General features: G+C 37.6%; 2 protein-coding genes across 2 annotated transcripts; one reads left to right on the forward strand and one right to left on the reverse strand.

The window, feature by feature from the left end:
* Nucleotides 1-676: 676 nt before the first annotated feature.
* LOC119079496 (hexokinase type 2-like) lies at nucleotides 677-3,434 on the forward strand. Its single transcript, XM_037187445.1, has 7 exons — nucleotides 677-998; nucleotides 1,681-1,834; nucleotides 1,893-2,302; nucleotides 2,359-2,600; nucleotides 2,666-2,821; nucleotides 2,876-3,158; nucleotides 3,214-3,434. Exons 1-7 carry the CDS (start codon nucleotides 936-938, stop codon nucleotides 3,301-3,303), a joined length of 1,398 nt encoding a protein of 465 aa, XP_037043340.1. The 5' UTR covers nucleotides 677-935; the 3' UTR covers nucleotides 3,304-3,434.
* Nucleotides 3,435-7,026: 3,592 nt separating this feature from the next.
* LOC119079463 (ubiquitin carboxyl-terminal hydrolase 7-like) lies at nucleotides 7,027-15,776 on the reverse strand. Its single transcript, XM_037187391.1, has 10 exons — nucleotides 15,654-15,776; nucleotides 14,506-14,835; nucleotides 12,479-13,657; nucleotides 11,208-12,400; nucleotides 10,806-11,068; nucleotides 10,550-10,712; nucleotides 10,293-10,485; nucleotides 9,930-10,174; nucleotides 9,767-9,860; nucleotides 7,027-7,507 (listed from the first exon to the last, which is right to left on the reverse strand). Exons 2-10 carry the CDS (start codon nucleotides 14,588-14,590, stop codon nucleotides 7,404-7,406), a joined length of 3,519 nt encoding a protein of 1,172 aa, XP_037043286.1. The 5' UTR covers nucleotides 14,591-14,835; nucleotides 15,654-15,776; the 3' UTR covers nucleotides 7,027-7,403.
* Nucleotides 15,777-16,684: the final 908 nt, after the last annotated feature.

The raw sequence follows: 16,684 nt of genomic DNA on the forward strand, positions 1-16,684 counted from the left end.
CGAATGTTTAAAACAGCATAACGTCCTAGATCTGCGTACCGCAACAGAATCAACACACAAGCTAAAATCGTGACACAGTTGAAGATCATGAATTTCATTTGAACAACTATCGTGGTAATGGAATTCCCAGTGTTGAATAGTTTGGATGCAAACTTCTTTAATCTCGTGACGAAATTTTACAAGTGCCAAGACAAGTGCTAGCTTGCCATTTGCATACCCTCTTGGCATTAGCCATTTGCTAATTGGTTAAGAGATCGGTAATGTGTGAATCGGTGCTGGCGTTTTTTCTCATATGATGGAGAGCGAGAGTGGAAAATATTTCAGTCGTTTCCGTCGTTGTTTTCAATCCAACTCACAACAATAAGTCTATTTGAACATTCTCCTAGAACGCTTCGACATTGAATTATTTGTCCTTTGAGACACAGCTGGGTTTGATTTACATTTATGCAGTTGTGCTGTTGCAACTTGTACATCTTGCTATGTTTTTCATTCATTAGAGCAGGAAGCTGTTACACAAAACAAATCTGATCGAAAATACTCATTAAGTATAACGCAATGTCGTATGTATTGCTCATTAAACACACCACAGCATTGCAAATATATTTATAATTATTACTGATCCATGTCATCAATGTAAATAAATATCTGTAACACTTCACCGTAGAGCTATGATCGTACCGAGTTCTGATTATCTATCATTTCACTCTTGAACTGCATTCATTGCATTGATATTATTTTTGCGGCATATTGCAATTAAGTTCCCAATCATACCCATAATTCTATTCAAATTTAGTCGAGTTTGCACAATTTCGCCGGTTAGTTGCGTGCATTTGCAAAGTGTATAACGTTCAATTTAAAAGTTAAATTTTAAAGTAGGTTTTGATATTCAATAAATCGTTGAGATCGTTTAGTGTGAATTAGAATATCTACACAAAATGATTGATAAGTTTTATAAAACCAACGTTTTGTGCATCGCCGACAAGCAACGGCAACATCAGGTACGAAAAGATAATTTTGTGATAAATTTGATTATAATCGAACGATGATTGTGAGGCCACCTTGACCCAAATATAATATTGTGATGACTGTAAATAATGATCTTGTTGTTTAATTAAAGAAAAAACGATCAATGTCTAAATAATAAATCATTTCATTGGAGTGTATCTAACGACGAGATGAATGGCATAATTAATACGCAGTAAAATGGCGCACTTTTAATTGACAAAATAGACCTCTTCGTTGACCTTTTGTTGTGGCGGACCTTATCAGTTCGAAGAGTTTTTAGTGATATGTATAGCTTAGAATAACTTATGACTGAGATATGCAACGCATATTTATGTATGTAACCTTGAAAGTAGATCGAAAACTAGAGTAGATCGAATAATAGTTTCCAGAATAACAGTTGAGAATTCATCGTAAGTTAAGACTTCCTAAGACTAAAGAAATTTCAAAAACCAAATTTTTGCTGCTCCATCAATTTTTTTCAATATTTTAGTAGGCTCGAATCGTCAATACTTGCGAGTCTCCGAGAACTAGTTCACGACAAATCGTTAGACATCTGAAGAGTTATGTTTCCGGGATAGACACATAGGAATCTCTTAAAAGTTACTATAAGTTGCGTATACTGATACGCAACAAAGCCATAGCCGAATTTATGGAGTTTTGATTGATCTATTTCAGATCATGAATATCCTTCAGCAGTTGATTCTGACCAAAGAAAAAACCGAAAAGGTTGACGAAACATTTACCAATGAAGTGAATTTAGCTCTAACCGAACAGCCATCCTCACTGCAAATGGAAAACACATACATACCGGAATTGCCCAATGGAACAGGTTCTTATTTCACAGAAAGTCCTTCGACCGTTTCGTCAAATTTAAATAAATTTTGTAGAAGACGGTCAATTTTTGGCATTGGATTTAGGTGGTACCAATTTCCGAGCGATCCTATTGCACCTGGAACATGGGAACGTTATTCGCGAGGAAGTTAAACGTTACCACATACCAGACGAATTGAGAACTGGCTCTGGCCTAAAGTTATTTGATTTTCTAGCTGAATGTCTAGTGGACTTTGTCTCTGAACAGGATTTAGAAGATGTGCCACTACCCTTGGGCTTCACATTTTCATTTCCAATGTCGCATCACTCGTTAGATTCTGGTTACCTGGTCACATGGACTAAAACATTTAACTGTCCGGATGTTGTTAATATGGACGTTGTTAAATTATTGCAACAGTCGTTAGAAAAGTACGGACACAATCATATTGAGGTGATGGCTATATTGAACGATACAACAGGAACATTGGTAAGGGGCGAACGTGATTTACGAAATCCATGATTCAAATAACAATTTCCATGTAGGTCGAGGGCGCACGTATAGATAATCGAACACGAATCGGTATTGTCCTGGGCACGGGAAGTAATGCCTGTTATGTTGAGCGCGCTGACCGTGTTCAGCATTGGGAAACGGAGCGTCACAACGAACATCATGTCATCATTAATATTGAGTGGGGAGCATTTGGTGATAATGGTTCGTTAGATTTCCTTAAAACTGAATTTGATCGTTCGCTAGATTTGAGATCATTGCTGGCTACGTCGTTTACGTTAGTATTTTGGGTTATAGGTTAGCGATAGACGCTGAACAATGACGTTGTTGTATTTCAAACAGGTTCGAGAAATACATCAGTGGGAATTACCTTGGAGAATTAGTCCGAACCGTTCTTGAAACGCTTTGGGACAAAAAACTTTTTCTGACAAAAGCGCCGCCCGAACTTTTCCCGCTCGAATGGAATTTCACTTCAGATTTAATTTCACTCATCGAACAGTAATCAACTAAGAAGCTAATATCAAACACTTTTCAACTTCCTCGTCATTACAGAGACACCATTGACGGTCAACAGCACCGAATCAAAAAAATTCTTAGCGATTTCGGTTATGAGCAACGTCATTACGATGACGACGATTTGGCTACCATTCAGTTTGTTTCAGCGTTGACATCATATCGAGCCGCTAAACTGGTCTCTATCACCACAGCTATTATGTTAAATCGCATGGATGAGGAAGATATAACTATTGCTATTGATGGTTCACTTTACAAGCATCATCCTCGTATGAAAACTTGGTTGGAGGACATAATCGCTGAGCGTGCTCCTAATAAATTGGTAAGTAAAGTTAATTTTTTGGCTGTTCAGTGTACTGAGTTCTGATCATCTGCAGTTTCGATTAATTTTGGCCGAAGATGGTAGTGGTAAAGGTGCTGGGCTCGCGGCAGCCATTGCAGTGAGAGTGAGCAAGTGTAGAGAATGATTCCACTAGACATGGTTTTTGCAAATTTTATCCAAAGCATGAGTTCTTAGTCACTACAACTCGAAAATTTATTGTTTTATATTATGTGCAGCCATCTCAATAATAAATACTTTTGTTTTGACGAAAACTTGCATTTTTGATGGAGTTTTTTTAATGATTGTGATTACAACAAAGTCCGCGCAAAACTTCTCATTAGAGTTACCTTTTGCAACGACTATGTCATCTACAAACTTAAAAAGTCATTTCAATATCTTTCATCTACTAAAAGAAGATGTGCAATCTCATCGTCTATTAACCCTTTCGAAACAGTAAGTATAACATCAGTTTAACTATCGGATCTATTACTTAACTCGGTCTAAGAATTTTATAATCTTAGGATTGATATCAAGTCTTGTACTTCATTTATTGAACAAGTTTTTTTTTATTTTTGATATATAAGACCGCATTAGTTAGAGCCTGTCCGTTTACTTCTGCAGTCATTGTCGGTAACAAATGATATCCGTAATTTACAGGTTACCTTCAGGGAAACTTTGCCAGGCTTGGGACTGGCCGAAAGAACTTAAATCAGTAAATTTGTGTGAATATGAGTTTCCATAATTAAGATTCCTCAAAGCGTTAGTAAACCACTTAACAAGGCACTGGATTTCAAAAGGGAAATCCGCTAAAATTTGAAAGAATCCTTTAGAATATTAACAAAATCCTCGAAATTGTAAAAATATTTTATAGAAAGTCCACAGAGGATTTTCAATAACAAAAATCTGAACTGAACTTTATTTCAGGTCGGGTCAAAATTCAATTAGATATCGTAGAGGGGTCAAAGTTTCCGAAATAAGCTTTTTCTTGTGTAAAACTTCAAATTTCTCTGTCCAATTTATGTATTTTATGGTGACTGAACCAGGTTTTGAAAGGTTGATTCAATATCTAAAATCGGTTTAACAAGAAGCCTTTTAGCGATCGGATACTTTTTAGACCCGTACGAAGTACTGGGGTCTTTCCGTCCGTCCGTCCGTCCGTCCGTCCGTCCGTCCGTCCGTCCGTCCGTCCGTCCGTCCGTCCGTCCGTCTGTCTGTCTGTCTGTCTGCACGATAACTTGAGTAAAACGCATCCGATTTTGAAAATTCTTTTTTTCCCCGTTTGGTAATGTCAAAAGACAGGCTAAGTTCGAAGATGAGTGATTTTGGATCGACCCCTCCTGAGCTGGGGCCCAATAAGTGCTTTACGGTTTTTCGAAGATATCGTTTTAGCTTTATTTTCGGTTTCCTAACAAAATGGCTGCCGGCGGCCATATTGGATTTTAGTAAAATTGAAGTATCTTGAGGAAAATGGTTCTTAGAGAGTTTCTGTTAACAGAGAAGTAATCGGTTATGTGTGGGGGGTTTTAGGAATCCCGTATGTGGACTTCTATATATATCTATATACAGCTATATTGAGCAAGATACAGGCATGTAGAGCTACATAATAGCAAATTCATTTGTGGAATGTTTATTTATTGTGAAATAGAGGTAAATATAGCGGTATATAGCTGTTTAAATAGGAATTTATGAAATTTGACTTCGTACGGGGCTGTCTATATTGCCTCCGGCAATTTAATTGTATATGATAACAAGGCAAAGAGTGGATAATGTAAGTGATTTAAAAGGAAGAATAGTTTTTCAGCAGAGAAGAAAATGAAGTAAGAGAAATGAAGAGTTTCACATTAAAGGCTTTTGATACGAATAGGTGTTTCGTACGGGTCGGCGTTAGCTATGTTTAACTGCCTGTTTGATGACTGAGGTTTCCACATGCATCACAAAGCTCACTCAAAGAATAACAAGCAATTTTACCAGTTTTTTTTTAACTTTATCTTTGATTTTGATTTGCATAAAGTTCGTGTCATTAATAAGCAAATTTGTGTCAAACACTGGGTTTGAATATTGAACAAAAGAAGTAAAATATTAGGTTTTTATATAGTGAAAAGAGACAAGGCATCCGACGAGGGGGAAACTACGCGAGAAAACTCTGACACACGTACTTCCTAGGGTCAGATATTTGTAAATTTCGTTGACAAAAGATTTTCCAAAAGAAAATTTCTTGGATTTTCGAGGATTGTCAGATCTTTCTCCAAAGATTTACAGAGGGTTTTTACGGATTCTGAAATTTTGTATGATTTTCTCAACTTTTAAGGATTATCTATTCTTTTGATTGGTTTTCTTGAGGATTTTCTATGTATTTTCTAAGCAGTGGGCGAAAACACATAAAAGTAGCTGAATTTCATCGATCATGGCAGAGAACTAGATCGAATCGAGCAACTAATAGTGCTTAGTGACATATTTTTGGCCAAGACATTCTTTAAAGCGATTTTTTACCATGAAGCCATGATAATTATGTTGTCTACTGTATTTTTGGACATTTTGACAAAAATGAGCCATCATTGTAAAAAATCGATTTAAAGAATATCTCGGCCAAAAATATGTCACTAAGTTCTACGAAACTTTCATCGATCATAACAGAGGGTTGTATCGAATCGAATAGCTGCTGAATCACATCAATTATAAATTTGAGGACTTTCTTTCTGAATATTACGAAGGATTACTTAAAGATTTTCATATTCATATCTGCCCCTCGCCTAGTTCCATTGCCGTCTATTGGCGCAGTACTTCATTCTTTTACTTCGTTTTCGTTTGAAAGATATTTGAGCTGAGCTTTGTGGAAAAATTATAATAATCAGAACACAGTCAGCCAAGCGTCGAGTGTGGTTCATTAAAGTTTATCGAAGGTACCCTCTGGTCAGTTTTCAACCAGCCCAACAATGCCCGACTTAATGCACCATACATTATGTTCATGTACGTTATGCACACACTCGAGAAACTTGTCATCACATTCTAATCTTTGACAAGTCATTCCGGTGCGTAGGTGCAGCGGATGTACCAGCTACCTTTGAAAATTCCCTTCCTGGACTATTCTGGGCTAATATAACCAAACATGTCTTGTCAACATCAGAAGCCTCAGCCAACTTTTCAACGATTTTTGGAAAAAAAAAATCAGTTTTTGGCCTTGAGCCTAATCGATTCGGATTAAAGAACACCCATGTAAAGGTTTTTTATGAAGGTACCAAAACGATTTGTTTGCTGCCCTTGGCCGCAACCTTGTCGGCACTTCAATTTTTTCATATGATTTAGGACACTCCTGATTGAGGAGACAAATAGTTGATTTCACACAAAAAAATGTCAATACAAAATAAAATCCAACGCAGAAATTTATTCAGTTTTTTTTCTTTAATCCAACGGTTAAAACGAACATTGTGTGCCGTTCATATCTTTTTAAAATGATTTTTCTTTCTTTTTATTGGTTTTTTTTTAATCAAGAAATTATTAAATATTTTTTTTATAATTTTTTTTGTTGTAACAATTTTTTTTCATTTTATTTTTTCTTGTTTCTTTTTTTTTCTTTTCTTTTTATTTTCAAATGATTACACATTTATTATAAAGTTTTATTAAAGAGAAAAATAAATAAAGGACAACTCTTCGTTTTCATGTTCATTTTCTTTCTTTTCATTTCTTTTGCTTTGTTTATTATGTTGTATCAATTAGCGTTAAGTTAATAAATAAAATCATCATCGGATATCGTTCTGAACAATTAACAGAAGTTTTTATTGCTTGACAGACGAACATAAATATAATTTTTTTTTTCCTTTCATCAACATTCAAAATGATAAGTCAGACAAGTCGCATTTTTTTTGCACGGTTTTTCTTTTATCAAATTTTCCGATTTATAGTGCCGAAAAATTAACAATTAAAAATTGGTTTGGAAACTTGATAAAAAGAAATTTTGTTTTAAAAAAGAAATTTAGTATCCTGTTGTTGTATACGTAGAATGATGTACAATACACCACATGTTACAGTATCCTAAAATGTAGCAGGAGAAATAAAATTCTTATCAAAATAATTCATAAAAATTTTCGGCGAAAAGATGTCACTCCAATATTTGCCATCTATTGTGTGTAATTATTAACTTCACTTTCGGTTGTCATTATCTTTTTTCTGGTTTTTCTTTTCATTTTCTTTCTGTTTTGTTTTTTTTTGTTTTTAGATAAAAATTTTACAATTACAAATTTGCTGAAATCAATTGTAGATTTTTATAGCTTTTTCCAGGTAGCTAAATCTGGATCGTTTCTGTGTTTTGTTAAGATGTTCCAATCCTAAAAATGATCGTGTCGATGAAGCGGCTGAAAGGAAACGAAAAAAATTTCAATTCAATTGATTGACACTCTGGCTCTGGAAACTGAAAACATTTTTCAGTGACAAGTACAAGCGGTAAATGAACCCAAGACAGCGCAAAAATTTTAGAATTCCTAGGGTTTTCCAACAATTTTTATCATTTTATCCTTCTGGGTTTTCGACTTCGCATCAACAAATCTAGAGCATCTGAGGTTTTTCATCTGCACTTTGATATGAAAATTAAAGAACACCTTCAAACTCACAACACAGAAAATCGCTGGATTGACCATTACCTGAATGAGAACATATTCTATTTACTCACGATTTATCGAACATTTTCAATAGATAATCGTTGGTAGTAGTTAACTAGCAACAATTTCAACAATTGTCGCGTAAATCAGTGCCCAGGCAAGTCTTGGATAAAAATTTACAGCCACGATATCAAGCCCCTGGTTGCACTCAAGATGGTCCAGAGAATCGTTTGCCTCAAAAGGCGGTAGTAGAATGAGGTTACACATTGAATGATTTCCCTGACATACGTGGGGTACAGCCATTACTATTGACTGTAGTTAATAGCTAAAAATTCCGTCTAATAGCTTTAAAATTGCACTAGCATTTTGGAGATCGAGGTCTCAATTCGGACAGTGTAAATCAGTACGTTTTCTGGTCATGACTTAAAAAAACTCGACTTTACATGCGGATAAAGTCGTCAACCCATGACATATAAAGTCGTTTGAGGTATGCCGAAATACGTAAGCTTATAGAGCATCCACGACAGGTAGGGCTTTTGAAATCACTTCAACAATATTCGGAAATTCTTTAATTCCGAAGCGAGTAAGAAAATTTTACTTTTAATTATCTTTTAGAGCAGGTTCCGCAAATCATGTTGAAAAAATCAGCAGAATCAGCAATTTTATCACATATTATAACAGTGACGATTCGTTATATCACCTGGACTATAAATTCAAGTCTCATTTGAGTGTAGCTGAAAATTTGGTTGAGTTAACAGGATAAATGAACCTTGGAAGTGGAAGTTTGAGACTCAGTTCCTCTCCTCGAATTATTCCGTACACTGGAAAGATTTGATAAAAAAAAACATTTTCTATACAGCAAGCTACAGCTGCTGACACACTTTTTCGAAGTCAGGGATGTACCAGTACAATTTTCAATCAATAAATGTTCGCAAACTACTAAATATGCCTATCGTTGTAAAGCTGAGGTCCTCCACATTCATAATAAGTAATAATTTAACCAAATAATTGCATTAGTGAGGTTACAGCACTCATCAAAGTTCACTGAGGTTACATCAATTCTGACAAATTTTCCGGAAGTCATATTTTCTGCCGTTTATCATCAAATTTTATGAAGATAATATTTGCCCCAGGAGTACTCGACCTCAGCTTTCCAACGAACCCATTCACGCCCGTGTCCTCGCCACCTGACGGAAATGAAATCCGGACTACGAAACCTAATTTTTCAACTTTTGGCCACTTACAACCAGCCAGGTATGGAAGATCAAAAATATATGAGACTGGTTTTGGGGCCTAGGCACCAAGGCCTAACTAGGCATATAAGTATGAAAAAGTCCCGGAAAAAATAGCGCCGATTTCGGTCAGTCGAAATTCAAAAGAATCCCTCCAAGTGTTTACAAAAAGCTGCAATGAACGACTTGGAAGATATTGATGCCGTTCGACAGGTAACAATCTCTACTATCATGTTTTATACAACTTGCTCACAAATTGACTCTTAAGTGTAAACATTTTCTATGAACTCAGCAGAAGTTTGACACTTGAGCGTATGCAAAAATTAAAAATCGCTCAAATTTCCAAGAAATGTTTAAGGCTTAAAATGTTGAACACTTCGCGAGAAAATGTGACAATTTTTGATAAAAGTCCAAGCCTGATCCATTTTCGAATGATGAATTTATTGCCACCTAGAGGATCATTGTATCCCGTAAAGCTAATCCTGAACGACAAATCAAAATGCATTCAAAAGAGGCATCAAATTATTGATGGTTTATATGTCTAAAACTATCTGGGTTTCGCACCCATTTAAGGAGTCAATATCTTGGAAGTCCTGCAAATCTTCTCCGAGCAAATTTAGTGTTCTCCCTTAGAAATTGGCATAAAACTTGTTCCGAAATTTAGTGCCGAAAAACTAAAAGAATTCTCCCAAAATTGCAAAGTCCAAAATGTTCTCCTAGCACCTAGAGCATTGCTACGCAAGATTTCTGACCCATGTCATGATCAATATAAACAAAAACTTACTTTGGTTGGGTGATTGTTTAAAGTCGGCCAAATTGATCACACAGTCGTCAGTTATATAATCAGCGCGACCCATCGAGATCAAAGCGAATTTATACTGTGGACAAAATCAATATTCGAATCAGCAAACATTTTCAACTTCATCCACATTGGTGCAAAAACAAACCTTTTCCCATTCCTTATCCGACACACCCAATTTCTTCTGTAGACGATCTTTGACAGCTGCAAATTGTTCACCCTGTTTTATTTTAATATAGAATGGAATGCCAAACGCACTAAAAACATCTTTGTAGAAATGTGACACTGGAATAAGAAGTTCGTCTTCAGATAGGTTGATTTCGTCGCGTGGTATCTCCTCAATGCGATACGTTTTTTGATTCGTCATGTTCGATTCGCCAGGCGATTGAAGATCTGTCCGATTCAAAACGGGATTGTAAATATTAGTTTTTTTTTGCGGGTGTACAACCAGCTCCAGACTGGTGCTCGACGGTCCGAAATAAAAACAAAATTTCCATCTGGTCACACTTACATTCCAGTGAATCGTCTTCGCGTGGTCCAGGCATTAACTTATGTGAAGACACTTCCAAAATACGTAGTTGACCGGATCCTTCTTCTGGATTCAATTCGATTTGCTTGGCTGCTTCCTCTAGTAACGTTTTGACCGTACCGTTTTTGTTCGGATACAGAATCAATTCTTTCTCTTCTTTCATATTAATTGAGAGCTGGAATAGTGAATTGAAGCGTGCGTTAGAAGCTTTTTACATCGGACAATAGCGGTCAACGTACCCATAAGCACTTGAATTGTTTTTTACTTTCCAATTCTGTGATGTTCATGGAAAGTCGCTGGTAGAAGATTTTCTTCGCCGATTTTAATTTGTTGTAAACTAGCAAATCCTTAAGACTACCGTCGTACGAGCAACGCAATGCATGGCCTGGTATATCTTTGTAACTGGAAAAATTTCGAATGGGAAAAAATCAAGTTAATTTTGCCCGTTGACCCCATCACAGAAAAAACATCCACTGGTCATTGACCCACACTTACTTCTGACACTTAAAAAACTGTATTTCGTATGGATTGACGTTGATCTTCTGACCAACAGCCGATGCCATTTGATCGTATGTCATGCGTTGCGACAATTCCAATGAGAAACCCACATCATTTGGGTTCGTTTTGTCGACGAACGTTACTTCGATTCGATACAATAAATCCCTAAAATAGTCATCACATGTAGGCAATTCAAGCGTTTCGTCGCGATATTTTTTCTCAAAAATAATGACATCACCGTCGGTGATGTGACGAATTTCCTGCAACAACAAAAAGAGAAGACAATTTAATGAGGACCCCGAAAGACTCACACTTCCATTCGCCGGTTTATCGATTTTCCATCGGTTACAATTAATCAAATTTGAAAAAAAAAAAATCCTCGCCACCAACAACACTCACCTTCAATACATTCTCAAGGGTGTCGTTGTGGTTATTGATTTTCTGCACAACATTTACGCCCTGTTCCTTATACAATGTTAATTCTGTGTCGGGTGGATTACCGCTGCGGTGATTCATTTCCGGTATTAAATCGGACACCTTCCGACTAAGATTATAGTATCCTAAGCCACAGTAGTTCAGCCGCTTATTTGTTGGATCGTAGAATTTGAAAAACAGTAAAATATCACGATCTTTGTCGAATGGTGGCATCTGCTGTAGCGGCGAATCGGGCGGCAATAATTCCAAAAATATCGTCCAAGGATTCTGCATGTCAGCGCAATTGATTAAATTCTTCGAAACGTCTTCCTTATAGTCGAACAGTGTCGGTCGGGTGATCTGATTGTTACGCTGACTCAGCGGCCACAAACGCATTTTGCCGGCCGGTGTTCGAAATGCATCAACAAATGTTTGCACAAGCTCCAAAATCGGCTGGGTCTTCTTCATCTTGAACGTCGGCCAATTGTTCTTTTCCAAATCGAACAAATCCGTCGTTTGGATCCCTTCGAAATAGTCCTCTAGTAAAACGTTCACTGTCATATATGTGTTAGCTTCCGCTCGTTCCCGTCGTCGCACCTGTTCCATTCGTCGCTCTTCGGCCAACCGTTCAATGAGTTCGGTCGGTATTTCGGATTCCTTAATTTCTTGTAATACAGTCGGCAGAGCCGAGTCTCTGATATACACCAACATGTACGCGTTGCTGCAATGTTTGGCATTCAAACTCAAGTCATCGTCGACACCACCGTAATTGTGCTCGATTGCCTCCGCTTTTGTGCACCTCGACACAACGTCATCATCGAACTTGCACCACTTGCCATCGCCTAGCGGGTTTATGTATACCACATAGTGACCGCCGTGATTGTCGCCCGAATGAACGAGTACGGCGTGCAGGGTGTAATTAGCTGGCTCCTTCTCCTTTTTCTGCAGATAGTCGTCCAGCTGAATGTGTTCGTAGAATTCGAAGCGGTCGTTAAACTTCACGGAATTGTCGGTGACGGAGTCGTATTGGAAACGCATCAGGTGAAGATGGAGTATCGGCGGAAATGACACAAAAATCACACCCTTTTCGGCTTCTTGTAGACCGTGAACACCTGCGTCGTACTTGTTCTCACCTTCAAGCGTTTCGGTTGCGATATAGTCTTTAAACGATTCGGCAACTGAAAGAAAAGAAAAAGAATTTGTTCAGAGGGTGGGTCACAGGAGATGGATTCGAAGACAGTTGGGACTCTACTTACTATTTTTCTTTCCTTTAATATTTAGCTGAATGTCGTAAAATGTCTCCAGACGATTACTCTTGTAGTCAACGTTCTTGCATTTGATGTACGAGGACATTTTCCCCTCGAATAAACTAGGCACCGTACCCTCGACACAAGTCCGTTTCATCTTACTCTCTAGCTTGTCGAGCAAGACTCTCAAGAACTCCTGCACATCGTGTTGCATAAACGAATCCAACGCCTCCCATCCGAAACTTTTGGTGAGCTTCTTGGTGCCGACCGGTTTATCTAAGAATTGCAAATCGTGAAAGACTCGTTGCAGTGCCAATGCAACCGATTTGCTGCTGTCGTCTGCCTCTGTTGGCATTTTATAGACGGCCTTCCGTAATTGATTCGTGAAGTACATCGTTTGGAGTAACGAATTCATGTAACACGTTGCGCCCTGATTCTTCAATCCCACGTAGCCGGTATGTTTCTTTGAGTCCCAAAACACGCCATGTGGAGCTTCAGCCACAACATGCACCTCTAATACAACACAGTCATCTTGTATGTAGCCCTTGTCCGGATCGACAATCTCGTTCCATGAAATGAAGTGCGAGAAGCCCCAATCGTTTTCTTTACTGTAAAACAAATGGTTGATCTTCCGGACGAACGGATCTTGGTCCAGTTTGAAAGACAGTAGTCTCAGTTCGGCCATCGCCTTACACGACCACGACGACGAATCACTTTCACCATTACATTGTAGGAAAAAACCGAGCGATCGATTTTCACTGCGATCGTTTCCCATAGCCATCCTTGGCATCACCATAATCTTCCATGGCAAATTCCGGACAAAGCATGGCGGTGAGAGAACGGACTCTTTGAGTTTGCTGAAATTCTCCACGGTATATTTGAATGTAGCTTCCGCACGCGTTTCCTCTTCGTCCATGGTGGCATCGATGATGGCCGGTGTGGTCGTCGTTGCTCGGGCAGAAGCTATGGTTGTCGGTGGTATGGGCTGCTGGTGATGCTGTAACAAATGCTGTGCTTGTGGTGGGCTGATTATCGGACCAGTTGTGCTGTCCACTTCGCCAATGATCGGGGTAGTTTGCTGTGCATTCGATAGCAAAACGACATTCTCGTTTGATGCTAGTACCATGGCTGTATCCTCATTCGGCGCAATTTCTTCGATTGAGTATATTGCGTTCACAGTTTGGTCAGCTGGGAAAGAAAGAAAGAAAAATTATCCAAAGGGAATGCGGAGCAACAGGAATGTATTTACGACACAGCAACAGTGATCTATCAGAAACTGCTAATGTTTCGAGGTGAAATCATTAAGTCTGTTACTTCATGGTATCGCAAAGACTTTAGAGCGAAATCTTGTATTTCGATAGTTTTAACATTAAATTTTATTTTTATTAGAGCACGGAGGTCACCGCTTGTTTTGTGTCGGTTACTGTCAATCACAAAAGCAAGCGCCAGCGAAGCGAATGATTTGTTTCATTCATCACTTATGCAAGAAAAAACGTCGAGGTGAAATTTGCTATAACACGATTTGTGGAGAGATTACTTGCAATTTTCTAGATGTACGTCAACTGCAGTAAATCGAAATCTCGCCAATGTCGACCAGCTCTTCAAACAAAAGTAACAAAATTACTAGAACTGCTGAAGTAAGGCGTTTTTCTTGCAGTTTGTAATTTTCACAATTCCTGTCACCGAATTTTAGTCAATTTATACCGAAGGCACAGTAATTTGATTAGTCACTTTATAGGCTTCAACTTTCAACTTATTTTCGAACGGGTAAAATTTTCGAATTTATTTCTCTTCCCATTCTAAAATTACGGTGGATCAATTGCCTACGACACTGAGAAAATACGGATTTGCCTTCATTAATCTGCATATTTAGGTGCTCAAGGCCAAAGATGATCTCCAAGTATATTTGATACGAAGAAAATTGTGAATTTGAAGAATTACGGTAAACCCAAAACAATACATTCGGAGTGAAGTAATAGATTTGCCGGTGATAAAAAAATGAAAATAAAATTCCCGGCTCTTGACCATATAATTACCTTCTTGTGTGTCCATGGCTTCAACAGGTAAGTTATCGTCGTCAATTGGCGGACGATTATCAACGCCGCCACCTTCGGTCTCCATTTTCGGAATAGTTGGACGAGCCAGTTGTTCGAATTTTATTTTTTACTGCTCCAGTGTAAAATCACTAATTGTTGTATCGTTGGCGTGTATCCGACCGGTGCCTTTCGAATTTAACAGTTTTTGTCTTAGAGTCAACCACAGAACGTCTTAAATACGGGTTACGAATCAGCGCTGAATTGAAATATTTGCGCCTTTCACGTAAACACAAGCTACCGTCATATACGCCTAATTACCGCAATTTTAACCTGAAACAATGAATTATCGCATCCATTAATATTGCAATCGTCGAATTGTAAAGAAAATGTGAAATGAGTTTGGTGTGTTTCGTGCGGTGTGAATATTTTCCAGTCGTATATGAATTTCTCCAACGAAATTCGATTTTTCACAATTACGCTTTATTCCGTCATATTTATCGGTATGTTAAGTACATTAGTAATCAATTTCCTTAGTAATTCACCAGTACTTCCCGTTACATTTTACTTTGTGCCGCAATGCTATAACGGGAGTGGAAATCACAAAGTAAATCGAACAAATTTGACTGAGAAAATGAAATTCATTTTCATCGTGAGCATTGGCAAAATTCCAAAAAAGAAAAGAAAAATGGAAAATCAGACAACGTCAAATCGGTGACGAATGAGAAATTGACTGCAGTGAAGTTAAAGGAAAATGTTTCATCAACAAAATCATTTTCTCAATGAATTTAATCGTTCGCAATTTCTGGTCTCTTGTGTGTTTTTGTTTTATGACTTGGTTGTGCACCATTTTTCGACCACAACAAATAAATTTACGTTTTTACGTTCAGACCGACATTATTTCGATTGAAAAGACAAACGATCGAAATAAACACGCAGAGCGGGGAAAATTGAAATTAATTTGACAAAGAAAATTGCTGAATTCTTTCAACCCGGCATGAACTAGTGAGAATGAAAATCCATGATAAAACCGCACACCGTCTACATTGCCATCACAAAGACGCAAACACTTTTCAGCGATAAAACACTTAAATTTACGAAACCCTTTGCCTCAATCACATACGAAATCCCGTCATTAGATTTCTGTTTACCTTTTCACGCGTTTATTCAAACTAAATCGAAGATTTACAACCACAAAAATTTAGTTTTCTCTTATTGTATCGTGAAGTATATTAAATTCTAAAAGTTACTCCATTTTGATTTCGTTTGATAGATGTTCACTGAACTAGAATTTTTTTTTCACTCGATCTGCGCATACATATGTTTCGAAGTACGTTCAATATTTTGGCGCGAAATATGAATGGCATGAGACAAAACCAATGAAAGTGTAAAACAGGTATGGTCTATTGTCCGCACGGAGCAATGAAAATGTAAAACAGGTATGGTTTATTGTCCACCCGGAGGACATAAAAATTTGATTTTCGTACTTAAACGCACTCATTTTTATATTATTTTGACATAAAATGTGAGTGCGTTTAAGTCGAATTCGCCCATCGACCGTACCTGTTCTAGACTTTCATTGGACAAAACGAGACAAAAACCCAAGGTTCTGAAATAACAGGTTAAGACACTCTGAGTTGATCATGAAGGCAGTGACATAAAAATTTCTTTGTGGTTTGGGAAAATCTATAAGACTATTTCAATTTAACAAAAGAAAGGTTTTCTTCAAGTTGACTTTTCATTTCACTCAATATGAGTGAGTGCGTTTTACACATTTGATGCCACCCTTCGTTAGTGTCTTAACCTACTCTTTCAGAACCTTGGTAAAACTTGCAAATAACACTCCAATTTTCAGTATTATTACGTTCTGATGCCCGTGCACACAATACACGCAATATTTATTTGAGTTTAAATGTTCGCCTATATATTGGTTCCTTAGTCCTCCCCGTAGTTGGTTGTTCTTTTTTTAGTGAGGAACACTAGCGTCACGAACTCCACTAACGCTCCGTTCATGATTCCACTAACAATAAGGTCCTAAACAAAAACACTCAACGCGGATGTAAAACATTCCAGCACAATACACAACCTTTTCTTACTTAGATCAGCTAAAGTATATTTTGAGTAACCTGTCGCTGAGGCTTTGCAATGATCCCTTTCCCCTAAAGGTTTTCTCCTAAAAGTT

The sequence above is a fragment of the Bradysia coprophila genome, unplaced genomic scaffold (assembly GCF_014529535.1).
Source record: "Bradysia coprophila strain Holo2 unplaced genomic scaffold, BU_Bcop_v1 contig_324, whole genome shotgun sequence".
Classification (NCBI taxonomy): Eukaryota; Metazoa; Arthropoda; class Insecta; order Diptera; family Sciaridae; genus Bradysia; species Bradysia coprophila.